This window comes from Heterocephalus glaber, unplaced genomic scaffold (genome assembly GCF_053883595.1).
Source record: "Heterocephalus glaber isolate CG9 unplaced genomic scaffold, H.glaber_assembly_v1.0 deba00000818, whole genome shotgun sequence".
Classification (NCBI taxonomy): Eukaryota; Metazoa; Chordata; class Mammalia; order Rodentia; family Bathyergidae; genus Heterocephalus; species Heterocephalus glaber.
The window spans coordinates 13,454,881-13,467,466 of record NW_028258164.1 but is presented as its reverse complement, the minus strand read 5'-3'; the positions used below and the strand labels follow the sequence as shown (position 1 = coordinate 13,467,466).

The 12,586-nt window shown below is 58.8% G+C and overlaps 2 protein-coding genes across 9 annotated transcripts in view; one reads left to right on the top strand and one right to left on the bottom strand.

Moving 5' to 3' along the window:
- The window catches only part of Sspo (SCO-spondin), a gene marked incomplete at its 5' end in the record, with an annotated part of 46,390 nt that extends 45,906 nt beyond the window's left edge, over window positions 1–484 (bottom strand). The window contains 3 exon segments of the mRNA XM_087207731.1: window positions 45–66; window positions 68–128; window positions 285–484. Of these exon segments, the coding sequence (XP_087063857.1) occupies window positions 45–66; window positions 68–128; window positions 285–484 (283 nt within the window).
- Window positions 485–2,442: 1,958 nt separating this feature from the next.
- Znf467 (zinc finger protein 467) lies at window positions 2,443–10,684 on the top strand. Of its 8 annotated transcripts, none has more exons than XM_004860434.3 (6): window positions 2,443–3,504; window positions 5,046–5,166; window positions 5,316–5,391; window positions 5,735–5,851; window positions 6,656–6,769; window positions 8,828–10,684. In XM_004860434.3, the coding sequence occupies exons 3-6, from the start codon at window positions 5,358–5,360 to the stop codon at window positions 10,345–10,347; spliced, it is 1,785 nt and encodes a 594-aa protein (XP_004860491.1). In that variant the 5' UTR covers window positions 2,443–3,504; window positions 5,046–5,166; window positions 5,316–5,357; the 3' UTR covers window positions 10,348–10,684. The 8 variants fall into 8 exon arrangements, with proteins under 8 accessions (XP_004860491.1, XP_004860492.1, XP_087063780.1 ...); XM_021240885.2 differs by having other exon boundaries at window positions 3,371–3,504; window positions 5,046–5,125; XM_021240883.2 differs by lacking the exon at window positions 2,443–3,504 and adding an exon at window positions 3,766–3,817.
- Window positions 10,685–12,586: the final 1,902 nt, after the last annotated feature.

The following is a 12,586-nucleotide window of genomic DNA, read 5'->3' as shown; positions in this document are numbered from 1 at the left end:
TACGAGTCTGCCCAGGACCCGACCCCCATAATGCCTATGCTTACCATCAGTGCACTGTGTGCCCCCCCCAGCCTGGGCAGCAAGCCCTCACTGTCCGGTTCCGGGTGACAGGCTGCATTTTGGGGGCTCTGAATGCACCAAACAGGAGGAAGCAGGGAGGGATGTTAGTGTTCAGCCCCTACTTCCCAAATTTCTGCTTGTGCCCCATCCTCCCCCATCACAGAATGTCCGGCCATCATTCCTTTATTGCTCCACAGACAGCCCAGCCTCTGACCCTCACTCACGTGTAGATGGGGCAGAGCCCAGGTGCTGGGGACCTGGTGAACCCTCCACGGCCACCCCAGTAGGGCAGGTCCAGACGCCAGCCTAGGAGGCTGTCATGGTAGAGGCTGGTGCAGGGCACCAGGTCCTCCTGACGGGGGGTTACTTCTTCCTCCTCATGGATGATCTCTGTCCATTCACACCATTGCCTGTCCAGGATAGGGAGTCACAGCTGCTACCACCATTCCCTCTGTCCTCAAGAAGTTGTCCTGCAACCCCACTCCTCCCATAAGAGCTAATTCCCAGGGGAGGTCTCTAAAACAAGGAGGAGGCTAAAGTTGGAGAGAGAAACACAGGGAGGCAAGGCTGGTGTCACACAGGGTCCCTGGGTATCAGCCAGAGGATCTTAGCCGGAAGGGTCCTGGGGGCTGCTTACCCATTAGCTAGTGCCCACAGCATCCCAAAGAGGAGGGTGGGAAGCAGCATGGTGCCCGACCCCCAGGCCACCTTTGGGGGACCTGAGGTTCGGGCTTGGGCAGTGCTGCCACAGTGGAGCAGAGATGATGCCAGTCTGTCCAAGGCTGGGCCCTGGAAGTGGGGAGGCTTTATCCTGATCTCATGCTTGGTGACTGCAGCTGCTCAGAACTGGATTGGACCTGCTGACAGCCTCCCCTCAGAGGACAACTCTCCCTGGTAGCGGGCCTCTCTGTCCCTGCTAGTGTGTATGTGTCACTCAAGGGGAACCACCGCCAGTCACTTTGAGCCTGTTGGGTTCCTGCATGCACAGGCACTACTGCAAGTCAGAGTGGGAACCCGGGCAAGCCACCTCTCTTTCTGGGCCTCTTTCTGATCAGCAAAAACCTTAGGGACTTCCCAGGGCTGCACAGATGGGACTCAGGGACTCCATGAGTTCTTTGAAATTTTGTGTGCACACACTTTTCCAAGGACAGTTTCATAACTTTTATTAGATTCTCAGGGGGAGCCCCACCAAAAGGTTAAGAGTTACTGGGCTCAGTGATGGATGAAAATGACTTTATTATGGTGTTCTCCCTGTTCTTTTCCTGCCTCCTCTGTCCCCTCTCTCACCAGGCCATGCACTCAGGAATTGAGGCCCAAGGTAGCTGGAAGACAAGAGGATAATACGTACCTCTTCCCTCTGTAGGACGTGACATTTTAGGAGGGGTGATTGTGCTGGGGCCATTGGTCCCCTGTGAGAGCTTTTTAGGGTCCCTGGGGTCCTGAACCAGGGCACCTAGGCTAAGGATTGAAAGCTCTCAAACGTGGGAGCTGAGGTGGGGTTGGAGGCACCTCCCCCAGGCCAGGGGCAGAGCTGAGCCGGATGGAATAATCTCAGTACCCAGCTGGGAGGGGCAAATGACAGGCTCCACAGGAGAATCCTGGTTACATCCTGGTTACCAGCAGAGCTCCAAAGACACCAGGTTGGAATGTGGCCAGGATGTCAGACTTGGACTCCTCTACCTCTTAAGCCTAATGTCCCACTAAGCATCCTGTGCAGCCATCCAATCTGGGCAGTCAGACCTGGGCCAGTGTTCCCTCTCCTGGGCCCACCATAGGGCCTGGGCCCAAAAGAGGGTCCAGTGTGAGTCCCTGCTGGGGCTCAGGAATGGCCAGAGTTGGCTCCCCAACCCCGGAGTCCTGGGAAAGGGCCAAGGTCTGTCAGACTCTGTTACTCCAGCCTTTCACTCACTCACTCACTCGCTCGCTCTCTGACATACTCTCCTTTAGTGTCCTGCACATGGGGATGCCCCCAGCAGGTGTCAAACCCCAGCCCAGGCCACACAGAGGGACATAGTCTGTTCCCTCTAATGAGCCTCGGGACTTAGAAGAGCTGACACAGCTGAATCTGAGGGATCCGGGCTTCTCCAGGTCGCCCAGAGTCACACACCGCTCATTCTAACCATCCACAAACGTTGAAAGCACCTCTGCTGTGCCAGAGCTTCCCTGTCTTCTGCAAGGTCAGCCCTGGGTCACTGCGTCCAGACTGCACAGCTGTCCCCATGGCTGTCCCCGTGGGGTGACTAGCCAGTAGCAGTGTGGTGCAGGCACAGGTGGCATTCCGCTTCCCTTTCCCAGTCTTCCAGCTCTGGATTGCAAGCTGCATTTGGATTGGGAAGAAAAGGCAAGTCGCAGCTGCCCTTTCACCTACAGGGGCGGGAAAGAGGAAGCAGGAGTCCAGGGGAGTTCGCAGAAAGCTCGTTCTGAGCAGGCCCAGCATAACTGCCCAGGATTTGAACTCTAGGAGGACGGTGTCCGGGGCGTTCCAGGAGTGGAGGCATGTGCAATGCCGAGGAGAAGGGGCTGAGACTGACAAAGACAGCGGGCGAGGTCCGGAGGAGACGGATCCGAGGGCTGAGGACAGCGAAGCCCTCCACACCCAAGTCCCAGAGGTTCCCGGGGCGCGCCCCCTTCTCTCGCCCCTCACCCCCTGCAGCCTCAGGGTCAGCCTGGCCCTCTCCTCTCCCCGGGGACCTGGCCCCCAGCCTGCGGCTCCCCAATTTCTACACCGGGGACCCAGCTCGCTCGTCTCCCTCCACCTCCCAGGGGTCCCGTCCCGGGTCCCAGATCAAGTCCTAGGACTTGGGCTGGAGAGTGTGGATCTCGGTGGATCGGGTGGGATCCGGATGGGATCTGAGCGGACAGCCGGCCGTGGTCTCCCAGACAACCCCCGACCATCGCCACAGGCTGGCACGGCGGCGTAGACGGCAGCGCGCACACCCAGGAGCCCCTCTCCGAGCGCGCCCCCTCCCTCATCCCCCAACTCCTCAACCCCTGAGCGCGCTCCACCTTTCCCGGCTCCTCCCTCCAAGAACCCTCCTCCCTCCGGCTCCGCAGCCCGGGCGCCCTTCCTCCCCTCCCTTCCTCGGCTCCCACTTCCCTCCACCTCCCCGTGCCTCGCTCCTCCCGACCACCACCTGAACACCTAGCGCCCGAGCGCCCTCTGGGGACCTCCACCCTTGAAGGCCCCGGGCCCCCACCTGCGAGCGGGCGCCCTGGCTCCGGCTCCGCTCCCTCCGTCCCCGCCCCCTCGGGCGGCGCTGCCCGGCCCCTCTCCCCCGCCCCCCCCGCGTGCCCTCCTCCTCCCGCGAAGTTTCAGGCTGTCAGTCCGTCGGTCTCGGGCCGTCCGCACCGGGCTGCAGGCGGCGGACGCCATTGTGCGCGGAGCCGCGGGAGCGAGGCCCGGCCGCCTGGGTTCCTGCGGGCCTTGGCCGGGAGACCCGCCAGGTAGGGGCCAGGTGCGGGCCAGGTGCCGGCAGAGGCTTCGCCACCCCCCTCGGGCGCTCGGCCCACTACCCGCGTGCAGGTGACAGCCGCGGGGAGAGGGCACGGAGGGGCGGAGAGGTCGAGGCTGCGGGGGTAGGGTCCTGGGGCCGAGCGAGGGGCCCGCGAACCGGAGGGCAGGGCGGGGGCTGGGGAGGAGCCGCGAGATCCCGAGGCGGGGAGGGGGGAAGGGGTGCAGGAGGGAAGAAGGCAAGGCGGAAAAACGGGGCGCTGGGTCAAGCTGCTCTGGAGGGGCGAGAGAAGAGGGCGCTGACAGGTGACCGGAACCCGAGTGACTCCGGAGGACCGGTGGGGTGGGGAGGCAGCGGGGGCGGGGGGGGATCTGGTCTTGAGGAAAACTTGGGAGGGGTAAGAAGTCCTCGGGGAGCAGAAATGGGGACAGGGGCCGGAGAGGGGGGTGTGCCGGGGAGAGAGGGATTCCTAGGGGCGGCGGGGAGGGGCAGGGCTCGCGAGAAGGTCCGCACTGCGAGGTCACTGGGAGCCGCAGGCTTGGGGACCCGGGGAGCAGGCTGGAAGGGGGGGAAGTGCGTTCCTGGGGAGCGGAGGAGGGGGAGGGGAGCGAAGCTGGAGCCGGCAGTAAGGGGAGGCGGGGGCCGCGGAAGGAGGAGAGCTGCGGGAGGGAGGACGGGGTGGGCAGGGGAGGGAGGCGAGAAGGAAGGGAAACCGGAGTGGGAGAGGAGGGGGAGGGGAAAGGGGGGAGGGGAAAGGGGGGAGGGGAAGGAAAGGGGAAGAGGAGGAGGGGAGGGGAAGAGAGGGAGGGGGAGGGGAGAGGTAACAAGAGAAAAGGGAAACCCAAGTGGGGGAGGAGGGGGGAGGGGAGGGGAAGAGGGAGGCAGAGGGGAGGAGAGGAGGGAGGGGGAAGGGGGGCTTACTGGGAGGGGGAGGGCGTGTGTCAGGGAGGAAGGAAAAGAGGAGGGGAAGGAAGGGAGAGAGGGCAGCCCGGGAGGGGGTGGCTGGGGAGACCTGCGGGCGGGCGGGGACGGGCGTTGGGAGGGGGTAGGGGAGCCCAGCCGGGGACAGCCCGCCGGGCACAGGGTGGGGGTCGGCGGGCGGAGGCGGACCCGGAGGGGCGGGGCAGGGGGAGGAGCTCGGGGCGGACTCTGGATTCGGTGGGAAGAGAGGGCGGAAGGCAGAGGGGGAGGGACGGGGAGGGGCAGGGGAAGCCAGCCTGGGAGAGGGGGAGGGGAGCCCACAGGAGGAGGACTGGAGGGGGTGCCCTGCCTTGGGGGATGTCCCAGCCCGTAAAGCCTCATGGGGAGGGAGTGGTTTTGAGGTAGGGGGTTAGGGAGAGGAAGCTGGAGTCAAATCCTACTTTTAACGAGGACCCTTCTCGGAGATGCACCCCCACTGGCCCTAAAGTGACATTCACCTTTGCCCTGGCTGGCTCCTATTTCACCAATTCCTGCAGTGACAGCTGGTGGACCCAGGGGATGAAGTTTCCCACCCTCCCTATCCTGGTGTCCCACCCTCCCCTTTCTCCCCAGAGAATCACAGGCGAGAACACTGGTGTGCCCGTGGGGTGGCGCTGTCGATGGTCTAGGGCTGGCTCTGAGAGACCTGCCAGGTGCTTGAAGACATGGCTTCTTGGGGCCCTCACCTTCCAAGGTCTCTGCCTTCACCTGTACCTTGGGACGTCACCTTTGCAGTTCCTGGGGAGAGGTCATGGGGAGAGGTCATAGGGCGAGGTTGGGCACAGCCAGGATGCAGGCAGGAGCTGTCAGGAAGAACCTGAACGAGCTGCCTCCTCTCTCTAGGGTCTGTGGCCTGATCCCCAAGTGGGGCTACTCCCTGTTGTCATGAGAGAGACCCTGGAGGCCCTCAGCTCCCTGGGTGAGTCAGACCCTGGAGGAATGTGGAGACATTTGGGGACAGCAGAGCCGTCCTCAGGAGGCTGTCCAGACTGGGCTGGCACATGTAGGGCAGCACCCTTCTAGGTGCTGGGGTGTGGGAGTGCCTGGAAGAGGGTTGTGTCCGCCTATGTGAGTGCATGTAAACACTCACAGAGCCCTGGGATTCAAGTATATTTTCATTACTCTATTTCTTCCTCTTCCCATCCTTAACTCCAAGAGGCTGAGTTGTTACCAGCCAGGCTCCTTTCCAAGCAGGTCCCCACCTCCGACCATCAGTTCTGGGTGAGATGCTTCACTTGGACCCATCTTTCTGCCTGTGACAGGATTCTCTGTGGGACAGCCAGAGATGGCCCCCCAAAGTGAGCTCAGGGATGGATCTCATAATGCCCAGGGGCAGATGACCTCCACCAGGGAAGAGAGAGCAATGAACACACACTCAGGTAAGTAGGTGGGGACCATGCAGAGTGGTGCAGGGAGTAACCTTTCTGGCCTTTATTCCTCTCTTCCACTTAGTAGTTACTGAGCACCCACTATGTGATGGGTGCTAGATATCTGGAGTGCCTTGGTGACCAAAGATCTCTACCTTCAAGGAGCTTAATCCTAGAGAGTGCAGAGTCAACCAACAATAAATGTAAAAATGAGAAAAGTTAGAAAGTATTAGGAGATTATCTGTGTTGTGTGGGAGGGGACGAAGCACACTGAGAGGTTGCAGGTTGGGGCAGATGCGTTGTAGGATTCGGTGCTGGGAAGGGGCTGGATCAGGAAGATTTGGAAGAGCTGAGAGAGGTGGCTAAGGGGACCTCCAGAGAAGAGCGTCCAGAAGGGGACAGCCAGGACTGAGCACCTAAGGCAAAGCATGCATGCCTGGCCTTTTGGTGTCCTAATCTTCAGCAATGATTTGTCTTGCAATTGGAGTCCATTTAGGAGCTAGGGGTCCACCTGGCTCCTGAGAAACAGGTGAGCCTCAGGTAAGTCCCAGGCTACTACCTCACATAGCGTATTCCAGAAGCACCTCTCAACTGTGGCTCCTCCATCCTGTTCACCCTTAGCAGCTACTCTGGGGGAAGGAGCCTGAGGTTTCCCTGGGCAGCTGGGCATTTGGCCCCTGAAGGTATGATGTGGGACCGAGTCCTGTGGGTGGGCTAGGAGTGGTGGTTCAGGTGCTCCTGCTTCCTAGCACCAGTGGGGACTTTCATCTGCCTGTGATGCTTCCAGAGCCCTTGAGGTTCCCTCTTCCCTTCCAGGACATGAGATCCCTGGCCCAGAGGTTAGTGCCCAGACTGAACAAGCCAAGGCTCCCTGCAGAGGTGGCCAGATGTGCACCCCACAGAAGGCTGAGCCTGTGGGCTCCTGCTCTGGTGAGTCTGCCTGTTGCTGCATCCACCACAGGGTCAGGCAAGGGGCAGAGGGGCCCAGTGGGCCCCAGAGGTGCTGTCTGATGAGGCAGGTCTGCCCCCTTCCCCAGAGACAACCAATCTAGGACCTTCCAGCCAGCATGAGTTCAAGCCCTGGCTCTTTTCTTCAGTGCTCAAAGCAAGTTCCCATCAATAAGTAGCAGAACTGGAGAGCCAGTCCCCAAAGGGAAACACCTTGCCTCATACCCCGCTCTAGAAGCCCTAACTTCCCTCCTCGTGCCCCCCAACCTTAACACATGGTGTTGGTCACCTAAATCACAACGACCACAAACATAAAGGATGTTGATCAACCTTTTCACTGTCTCTGTCCTACAAATCTCTACTGATCCCAGTGATATCATGTAGTCAACCCATCTCTTCCATACCCAGGGCCGTCACTTCACAACCCCACCCGCCCTCCCTTCCTTCCACTACCACCTCTTGCCTGAGTGACATCGCTTCTCCAACACAGTTTATTTAGTGACTGCTATGTACAGGCTATGTTGGGCATGGTGAGACCAAATTGGCCCTAGACCTGGTTTGAACACTAGCTCCACATTTATAGCACCGGCCGAGGGCTGATAGGCTGCCTGCTTGGCAGGAGCTCCGGTTTGTCTCCCTGTCTACTGGGATAATAGTAACTTCATGTTGTTGTGAGGTTTGTGACAATGTACAGGCAGTGGACCTTGATAAATAGTGACGGTCCTCATTTTTATTTTTTATTGGATACAAAAAGACACATTTATTGGACACAAAATCAAAACACAGATATCTGCCCGCTAGAAGTTAAAATCTAGCTGGGATGGCATTAATATGAACCAGGACAAAGAACTGAAAACTATATGAAATAAATAGGTGTCAAAGTGTTCATAGAAAGAAAGTGCCTCAGGAGTTTATGGTAAGAGAGCTGTGTGTATTGGATCTGTTAGAAACATTACTTTGTGCTTTGTCTTGAGAGAGTGTAGACTCTAGCCCTTAAGTCGAGTGGGAGCAGGGTGGAAAGACATTCTAGGCTGAGAAAGACTTTGAAGCAGAAAGTGACACACATATGCCTGGGATTGAAGGAGCAGCATAGTAGAAGGGAAAGGTTCATATCTGCAAAAGAAAGTTGGATAGGTTTGGGTGAACCTCAGACGTAGCTTGAACTTGCTTTATCCTGTAATGGGGAGCTTTTGATGGTTCTTGAGAAGTGAGGCACAATGAAAACGAAAGTGACATCACAGTATGACAAATAGTTGTTTGGAATTAGTGGATTGATAGAAGAAACTGGGAGTAGATGAAATTGTAGCAATCTGTGTGTAATGTCATCAAGGCTCAGGCCATGATAGACTTTTAGGGCAAGACAGGAACTCAGATCATCTGGTTCAATGTTTCTCAAACAAGATTTACTCTGGGAGCTCTAAAGAAAGAGAACAGAGCCAGACATGGTGACATAGGCCTGTAATCCCACCACTCTGGGAGGCTGAGGCAGGAAGATGCCAAGTTCAAGACCAACCTGAAGAATTTAGTGAGTCCTTGCTTTGAAATAAATAAAAACAGCTGGGACGTAGCTCAGTGGCAACGTGTTTCCCCAGCGTGTGCAAGGCACTAGGTTTAACCGTCAGTACAAACAATAAGAACACACCAGAGTCATGGTCCTGCCCCTGTAATAGATGCCTTTGGTGAAAGCTCCCCAGGAAATGGGGTACAGAAAGCAGCAAAGGGGAGGTATCAAGGACCTGTTGAGAGAAGGAGGCTGCAGTCTTAACGGTGAAGGTCAGCCAGGGGCAGGGATAGAACTCCAAGGTGAGTCCGGGACGGCCCGGGCAGCAGGAGGGGTGAGTGTTGCCCAGAGAGGATGCAGGGAAGGGATTCGAGGAGAAAGGCTCAGGAGGATCCACGTCAGCCTTAGATTTGGTCACCCCCAGCAACATTTGAGGCGCGGGGAGTCAGGCTGCAAGGCTCCAGGAAGCCATGGCACTGTTAGCCAAAAAACTTGGCGGTGTGTGGGCTTAATAGACAATTCTCGTTTTGACTGTGCAGGCGAAGAGTGGATGATTCGGAAGGTGAAGGTGGAGGATGAAGATCAGGAGGCAGGAGAGGAAGTCGAATGGCCCCAGCATCTACCGTTACTTCCTAGCCCCTTTCCCACACCTGACCTGGGGCATCTGGCAGCCGCCTACAAACTGGAGCCGGGGGCCCCAGGGGCTTTAGGTGGGCTGGCGCTGTCTGGGTGGGTCCCGGAGAAGCCCTACGGCTGCGGAGAGTGCGAGCGGCGCTTCCGGGACCAGCTGACGCTGCGGCTGCACCAGAGGCTGCACCGTGGGGAGGGCCCCTGCGCCTGCCCCGACTGCGGCCGCAGCTTCACGCAGCGAGCCCACATGCTGCTGCACCAGCGCAGCCACCGCGGCGAGCGGCCCTTCCCGTGCTCCGAGTGCGACAAGCGCTTCAGCAAGAAGGCGCACCTGACGCGCCACCTGCGCACGCACACGGGTGAGCGGCCCTACCCGTGCGCGGAGTGCGGCAAGCGCTTCAGCCAGAAGATACACCTGGGCTCGCACCAGAAGACCCACACCGGCGAGCGCCCCTTCCCCTGCGCAGAGTGCGAGAAGCGCTTTCGCAAGAAGACGCACTTGATCAGGCACCAGCGCATCCACACCGGCGAGAGACCCTACCAGTGCGCGCAGTGCGCACGCAGCTTCACGCACAAGCAGCACTTGGTGCGTCACCAAAGGGTGCACGATGCCACCAGCCGAGTCCGGCCTTCCCCTGAAGCGCCCGCCTCGCCCCTTTCCCCCTCTGTGTCCCCCACGCCGCCGTCTCCTCCCGGGCCCAAGCCATTCGCCTGCTCGGACTGCGGCTTGACCTTTGGCTGGAAAAAGAGCCTGGCTACGCACCAGCGTCTGCACCGCAGCGAGGGTCGCCCCTTTGGGTGCGACGAGTGTGCGCTGGGTGCCATCTCGGACCCCGCCGCCGCAGAGTCGTTGCCCTGCGCACCTCGTGGTCCGGGCTGCAGCCCGGGCCCTGGCCCCGAGGCGCCCCAGCACAGTGTTCCCGGAGAGCGCTCCTTCTTCTGCCCGGACTGCGGGCGCGGCTTCGCCCACGGACAGCACCTGGCGCGGCATCGGCGCGTGCACACGGGCGAGCGGCCCTTCGCTTGCGCGCAGTGCGGCCGTCGCTTCGGCTCGAGGCCCAATCTTGTTGCCCACTCCAGGGCTCACAGCGGCGCCAGGCCTTTCGCCTGTGCCCAGTGCGGCCGCCGCTTCAGCCGCAAGTCGCACCTGGGCCGCCACCAGGCCGTGCACACGGGCAGTCGCCCCCACTCTTGCGTCGTCTGTGCCCGCAGCTTCAGCTCCAAGACCAACCTGGTTCGCCACCAGGCCATCCACACTGGCTCCCGCCCCTTCTCCTGCCCGCAGTGTGGCAAGAGCTTCAGCCGCAAGACCCACCTGGTGCGACACCAGCGCATCCATGGCGAAGCTGCCCTCCCAGCCTCTGATGCCGACCTGGAAGCCCCACCCTGGCCCACTCCCACTGAGGTGGCACCGGCCCCGCTCTTCTGAGCCTGTTCTCACCAGACCTTTCCATAGCTTTACGATTCGAGAGCCTCATGCCCTGAGACCTCTTGGCCCTTCAACGCTATGGCTTGGACTCCTGCCGCCATCCGTTACCCACCCACCCCCCACCCCCGGTGTCTGGACAAAGTCCACAAAGCATCCCCAGCTCTGACTAGTAAGAAAGAAGGCACAGAGAATCCTTGCACATGCCTCATGAGAAAGCAGACATCCCTGGGCCTGAACAGAACATGGCCGAGGCAGGTGGGCTGTGAACCCATAGTGGGAGGGAAAGAATGGTTGTCTGTGTTCTCAAAATGTCATTAAAGTTCAAATTCCAAGACTGCCCTGGCTGGAGCTGTTAACTGATGGGAGGGGCTGACTCTTCAATCTGCTGTCCCACCTCCATCCACAAGAAGTGCCCCCTTCCCTCTGTCATAGACAAGTTAAATGTCGCTGGCTGCTATTAATCGGCTGCTTTGAGTCAAAATGTAAAAGGCTTAATTGGCAAGCCACTGCCCTGGTTTAGGACATTGACTTCGAAGAGACATTAGTGTACATTCTCCCTAAGGGAAGGCAGGGAGGGAACCTGCAACCCTTTAGCCATTCCCATGGAGATGGCCTGCCGCCCTAGGCTCTGGTGCTCTGCGCTTTGGCCTGTTTGCAGTTCTCCTGAGAGAACTTCATTGCCAAAGCCTTGCCTGTCATGGGTGGGGGCCACCTGCAATCACACACTGCCCCAGGTGCTCTCCTGATGGTGGATGCTTGGTTCAGAAGCCTCTGCAGCTGGGCTTTCCCGGTGGGCTGTGAGGGCTAGGGATGACCGGTAGGGTGATGGGGGCTTCCAGGGTTTTTAGAGGGCAGCTTGTGGGACTTGGAGCAATAGCATTTGTCCCCCTGGGCCTGGGGTTTTTCACTAAAACGTGAGAGTTGAAGCGCTTTCCAAATCTACATCTCTAACACACACACACACACACACACACACACACACACAAATAACCCTAGTGAGTGTTTATTGGGTGCCTCCTGTGTGCCAAGCACTGTGCTGGGCACTGGGACAACAGGTAGCAAGACAGTGGGGACCCTGCCCTCGCAGAGCTCCCAGTCAGCACAAGAAGTGCTGGTATGGAGTGTGCACACTAGGCCTTGGAAGTGTACATCTAAACATTTAGGAGAGGTCAAGAGAGGGTGGCAAGATGGTGACATTTCTAGTGAATCCTGCAGGAAGGATTGGGACACACAAATGGGACGTGGTAGGGCAGGCATAAGCTGGAGGCAGGTGCAGGTCCAAGAGGAAGTGGGGATGGAGTTTGTGGGGATGGAGATCCCAGTGAGGGCTGAGAGGCCAGGAAAGGGGCTGAGAGCTTGAACGGCCGTTGTGAGCACACATGCAGGAGTTTGAACTGCGTCCCTCCGAGGGGCTGCTGCCCACGGCAGGGCTTAGGGAGGGCAGGAACCTGGCTGCTTTACATTCACGAATTTTAGAAAGATGCATGGCTGAAGAGGAAGACACTGGGGGCTTGCACACAGTCACTGACGTGCCAGGTGGCAGTGACTGTGGGCTGGCTGTGCTGGAGGAGGTGGAGAAGTGGTGAATTCAAGAGATGCTTACTAGGCAGGTAGATGTGTAGAACTTGTGGGGAGGGAGTGGGGGAATCAGTGGAGTCCTCTGGATTTCTGATTCAGGGATTAAATGACAGTGGCCTTCCCCTGAGAAGGTTTCATGGGAGAGGAGCAGTTCTGTGCCGGGGGAGCAGTCTTGGAGCTGCCAAGTGTGTGCCCAGCATGGGGCCCATAGGAAACAGGCTGTGCAAGTGCAGAGCTCAGGGGAGGGCTGGGCGGAAGCCAGGCCAGTCTGAGAGCCATGGACTCACTGACAGAAGCCTCTAAAGAAGATTGGGGGAATGGGAGTGGAGGTGTCGGGGAATGGAGAGGAAGACTCCAAGAAGAGGCAACCAGAGAGGCAAGGTAAGAACAGAGTTTGAGGACGAAGGGAGCAGTCGAGGGCTGCAGAGAGCTCACAGTCTCAGAACGTCCAAGCCCCTTGCACCGAGCAGTCATTCACAGTCAGTGAGCAGCGTCAGGGCCATTGGGGTAAATAAAGTCAGACCACAGTGGTGATTCCCAAAAGCAAAGTCCTAGAGCAGGTAGAAGAACAAGCAACCTGGACACGGATGAGGGGTGGCCATTGTATAGGAAGCCTCTTTCCCTGTAGGGCCAGGAGACCATGAATGCAAGTGAGCTTTTA